Genomic DNA, 6034 nt, shown 5'->3' on the forward strand with positions numbered 1-6034 from the left:
CGTGTTGAATTATTATTCAAAAAAGTAATAACAACAAATTGGGGAATTATTTTTAATAAAACCTGCTTATCCGAAAACCTCGTTCCAAATTGTATCTATATATGTGTATATATATATATATATATATATATATGTATGTGTGTATATATATACATGTGTGTATATATTTATGTTATTTATTATTTACATCAATTAGTGATTAATATTTGTGAAGTTATGTTCGGATGATCAACACGCTTGGCAGGATGAATTTAAATATGTAACTTAATTTCTATGGGTATTTGTTTTTAAGTATATAGTTTAAATAGATAAAGGTTTGGTTTGGTGTATGTGTGTGCACATTGTACATTAAGTTATTTACCTATTGTTTCGTTATATAGCATTTTTTATTATTAGTCCTTAAATTCTTTATTAAATTCATTATTCTTTAGTTGTATTTTCAGGGGTGTTTGTACGTTATTTTATGCTTGGTTTTCATTGTATGTACATATTTTACTTATTGTTATGTATCGTGTTGTGGGTTAATTATATTTTTTTCTCTTGTTGGGCGCATAGGAGCGTTCAGTTTGCGCCCTTTAATAATAAACTATTGTTATTATATATAAGAGAGTCTTCGATGTTTAAATAATAGACAGTCAACAACAACAAATCAACAAACATCCAAAAACCAACAACAACCAATCCACAAACATTCAAAAACCAATCAACAAACATTCAAAAACCAACAACAAACAATCAACAAAACCAGCAACAACCAATCAACAAACATTCAAAACCAACAAAAACCAATCAACAAACATTCAAAAACCAGCAACAACCAAGCAACAAACATTCAAAAACCAACAACAACCAATAAGCAATAATTATGTAAAACCATCCAGTTACAACGATCTTTTTACAAACAAACGAACAAACAAACGAACGAAGAAACGAACGAACAAACGAACGAACGAACGAACGAACAAAAACAACCACCTCCAATATTCGGTCCCCCTTCCTAATGCGTCCATCCATGTCCACCACACTGCCTTCCTTAACACCACTCACTACAATGTTGGTGGTTCCATCTGTGGTGCATTGATGATGATAATGATTACGATGATGATGATGATAATGATGATGACGATGATGAGTTTGATGTTAATAATAACGATGAATGTATACATGAATACAAAAGTTTTTACGCAAATAACGATGGTGTCCATCTTAAATTTCTTAAATTTCTCTCAATTACTTTTAAATTACCAGACATTAAGACCGTGCAATGTGATTGAGGTTACTGCTTCTTTAAATACGGTCAGCATGTATAACCACACATTTGTGTTTGTAAATCCGGTTAAAACTGGCTCTGGCCGGAAGTGGAAAAATCAAATCCGGAACAGCCCTAATATACCTTTCATATATTTTATAATATACCTTTTTTATGACAATTACATATTGTAACTGCAGTGTGTGTAAAACTAGTCAACTTCAACCATTACAACTGCACCACTCGCTTCCGAAAATACACAACACAACACAACACAGCACAACATAACACAACACAGCACAACGTAACACAGCACAACAAAACACAACATAACATAACACAACACAACATAACACAACACAACACAGCACAACGTAACACAGCACAACAAAACACAACATAACATAACACAACACAACATAACAAAACAAAACACAACATAACACAACACAACAAAACACAACACAACACAACATAACATAACATAAGAACAACTTTTACAAACGCGTTACCCTTGTTGCTGAAGAAGCCCTCCATACTCATGCCGAGTCCCTCGTGACTTTTCATCAATTCTACCTCATAGATCTCTATTTGTTGTTGTTGTAACTGTTGTTGTTGTTGCTGGTGTGATGGTTGATGCCGCATCTGCTTCAAGTGTTCAAATACGAAATAGTTTGAATTGTCATGAAACGCAAATAGTCAGGTGTGGGCAAAACTATGCAGAACGATTGTACGAACCACTTGACAATTTCAATTGATGTGAATAACGTTACGAGCGTTAGATCATAGGTTAAAATAATCAGAGTCTCCGCCCGCACATTAAACACGAATGTGAATATCTGGCACGAGTTTATAACACACAATGACTAAAAACATTGGCCATTGTTGTTTAAGAAGCATTAAATAGCCAACAACAAGTTTGAGTGAATAAAAATGTTAAGAAACACTAATCAGCAGCCACTCTCACCTGGACATCGTCATCATTAACTCCTTTGTTGAACTCGTCGTCATCATCCCTTGCAAGGCAATTCACCACATCATCTTCCTCCTCATTCACCGACAAAATGGACAAAACACCATCAATCTGATTGGTTGGTACGATGATGATCGGCCAATCAGACTCCTCCTGAGATTTGGAGGTGGGCCTACAGACGACCAATTGCACGTAGATACCTGTTTCTCGAAGGACCTCTGCCACTTTGTTGATTCGAAAGTCCTTGACGACGATGTCGTCGATCTTTAATATGTGGTCGCCACTTCTCAACCTGCCATCCTGTTCGCATGGGCGTTCAATTCGTGTGTGTGTGCGTGTCTGTGTGAGTACGTACATGTGTGTGTGTCTGTGTGAGTACGTGTGTGTGTGCGTGTCGGTGTGAGTACGTACATGTGTGTGTGTCTGTGTGAGTACGTGTGTGTGTGCGTGTCGGTGTGAGTACGTACATGTGTGTGTGTCTGTGTGAGTACGTGTGTGTGTGCGTGTCGGTGTGAGTACGTACATGTGTGTGTGTCTGTGTGAGTACGTGTGTGTGTGCGTGTCGATGTGAGTACGTACATGTGTGTGCGTGAATAAGAGTATGTGTGTGACACAGTTAGAAGTATACATGTATTTGTAAATACTTTTTTACCAGTTTATGTGATATGTTTCTTTGTATTTAGATTGTTATCAATTTGTTTGTTTTAGATATGTATATAGGTATATAATAATTAAATGAAAAAATTATGTGTATATATATATATATTTTGTTGGTAATAGACCATAATTTTTACAATATTCTATAAATTCTACCGAATGTTTGGCGTTAATATGTTTGTAGTTCGTTTTTTCAATTTTTCTCACTAAAATTTTTTGGTGAACGTTTAGTTTATTAAAATTCAAAATAAACTTATTTTTCGAATTCATGCTGCAAATAAGGCCATATTTCGATTCCGAATGAATCGTCATCAGTGCTCCTTGCTGTATATATAGGGAAATATTGACTTTGTCAAGATTAACTTTGACGTTGTAAAAAATAATTTTTGATTTTCGTCAAAGTTAATTTTCCCTATATATACAGCAAGGAGCACTGATGACGATTCATTCGGAATCGAAATATGGCCTTATTTGCAGCATGAATTCGAAAAATAAGTTTATTTTGAATTTTAATAAACTAAACGTTCACCAAAAAACTTTAGTGAGAAAAATCGAAAAAACGAACTACAAACATATTAACGCCAAACATTCGGTAGAATTTATAGAATATTGTAAATATATATATATATACATATACATATATATTGTATGAATTCAACCGAATTGTTGGCAATGTTCAATTTAAAGTTTGTCATTACTTGAATTTTCTGGAAATGGTTCAATTTATTGAAAATAGATTATCAAAGTTCATCATGAAAATTTAATTAAAGTTTTGTTATCCAAATTCATAATGCATTCATTTTTTTTTGTCATGAAGATAAAAAAAATACGACGCCCTCTAAGTAACTGACTTTTCAAAGGAGCTAACTTTGCTTTGTTCAAAGAAACTATCAAACCTGCACTGAAGATGATTTGTGGAAATTCAAAAAAAGGCATCATCTGCATGATGAATTTGGATAACGACAGTTTCATTAAATTTTCACAATGAACTTGGATAATAATTGAAAAGGTATACTTTAAATTGATTATTGCCAACAATTCGATAGAATTTTTACAATACTGTACAAAATGTGGTCTCCTTCCAACACACCTCCGCACACACACACACACACACATAACACACACCACACACCACACACACACACACACACACACATATATATATATATATAATCTTTATAATTATACATAATAAAGCCATATAAATGGCAAACAAAAAATGTTCATTGAATGCATGTTAATCATAAAAATATGTTCAAGTGTGTAATTGCCATGTTGCTCTGCATTGAATGGCTTCAGGCATGTTATCTGAATATTGTGCACGAACTGTTACGTTACGTAGCCCCTGAGTGTTTGTTATTATCACTTGTTCACATTGTTATCACTGAGACATAAAACAACATCAACATTCACGAAGCTATGGTCGTTAAAACAGTGTGTCATACTCGTTATTGCTATTTTTTTCAGCATGGTTGCAAAACCAGAGATACTCCAATTTAAACATCCTCATCGTCACGTCCGCCACTCACTCAAATGAGATTCGTCATCATCGTCATATCACCCAAGTAGTCAGAATGTTGTCATAATGATTAATTAGCATCATTCATCAACAATAACATTATTACAAACATCATTGTAATCTCCATCAACCTTTCAAGCATCATCATCACTTCATTATCATCACTCCATCGTCATCATCATCTACAACATCATTTCATCATCATCATCATCACTTCAACAACATCACTCCATCAACAACATCACTTCATCATCACCATCAGTTCATTATCATCGTCGTCATCACTGGCACCATCCTCATCACTTCATATTCATCATCATCACAACCTCCCAACCTTCTCAGCAACACTCCCACTGATGATAGATTTGATGTATGCACCGCCTGCTTTTTTGCTGCTGTTGTTGTTGGTGCTGTTGCTGTTGTTGTTGGGCTTCCTGATTATCCCAAACCCAAGACCAGATCCGTCATTGATCAAGTTGATGACTTCAATTTCCACCCATTCATTAGCGGTGGTCGTGTCATCTGTGGTGTTGGTGAGAAAGGTGTTGATGGTGGTACTGGATGTGTTGCTGCTGATGTTGTTGCTGATGTTATTGTTATCACTGTTGCTGTTTTTGATGATATTATCATCACTGTTGTTCTTGATGTTGATGTTGTCGTTGGGACTTGATGAAGTTTGTCGTTGAAGTTGGTTTTGTTGTTCATTCTGTTGTTGGTATATTTGATCCGCAATATTGCTCTTTCTCTAAATTTTTGTGTGAAATGATTTCCATTATCTATTCACGTTTTAGTCATTCCAGTCATTTTTAAGATTTCATCTTAAAATAAATTTCAATAAAATTTGTAACGAAAAATAAAATAAAATAAAATATCTACATGTTCCAACAACTTGTAAGTTTTATCTTCGCTTCTACAAGTCTCTTTCAACCGACCATTCCTGATAACTCTCAACTCTCCCGTTCCAGTCTCAATGTCAAAGTCATGCTCCCCTAGCTCCCTTGACCTTGAAAGGTTTGACAATCGTTGCAGGGAGTGCTGGACATGTGCCAGTTGTTGGAAGAGAGGCGATTCGATGAGGCACCTCAGTGACGAGAAGTTCTTCTTGAGGACAGAGTGTCGATCCTTGTCAAGTTTCTCATCCAGTCGTCTCAGCAACGTGCAGACTGCTTCAGCTGAGGTATTTTTTTAAGTTAAAAAAAAGTTCATTAAAATTTCATTAGTGCATATTTTGCACCATGGTTCTGTTAAATTATATTAAACAACATAACAACAATATAGCAATTTTGAAGTATTAGAATTACTCTTTGAAATATCTATAACCTTAACCTACATTATATTGTGTTTGGGTATATTGAATTTTTTTTATAATTATGTTGACAAATTGACACTAGTGATCAGTACAAGAAGTCCAGATTCCTTTTTCGATTTCCAGATCATTTCCTTTCATTGATTTCATTTTTCTGATTTCACTGTTTGATTTGATGAAATAAAAATGTCAAATGTCAAATGTCAAATATATATATATATATATATATATATATATATATATATATATATATATATATATATATACTCGGCTTTGTTAACTTCCAATTTAACTTTTCGTCAATTTTTCTAACGGTTGATCGAAAAACAT

General features: G+C 34.2%; 1 protein-coding gene across 1 annotated transcript; it reads right to left on the minus strand.

Moving 5' to 3' along the window:
- Positions 1 to 214: 214 nt before the first annotated feature.
- Positions 215 to 5835, minus strand: HELRODRAFT_189609 (hypothetical protein; the record flags this gene model as incomplete). The annotated part of the gene is made up of 8 exons (XM_009030815.1): positions 215 to 271; positions 976 to 1067; positions 1762 to 1897; positions 2217 to 2514; positions 3748 to 3818; positions 4733 to 5143; positions 5275 to 5570; positions 5787 to 5835. 8 exons carry the CDS (start codon positions 5833 to 5835, stop codon positions 215 to 217), a joined length of 1410 nt encoding a protein of 469 aa, XP_009029063.1.
- Positions 5836 to 6034: the final 199 nt, after the last annotated feature.

Source organism: Helobdella robusta (genome assembly GCF_000326865.2).
Source record: "Helobdella robusta unplaced genomic scaffold HELROscaffold_7, whole genome shotgun sequence".
Classification (NCBI taxonomy): domain Eukaryota; kingdom Metazoa; phylum Annelida; class Clitellata; order Rhynchobdellida; family Glossiphoniidae; genus Helobdella; species Helobdella robusta.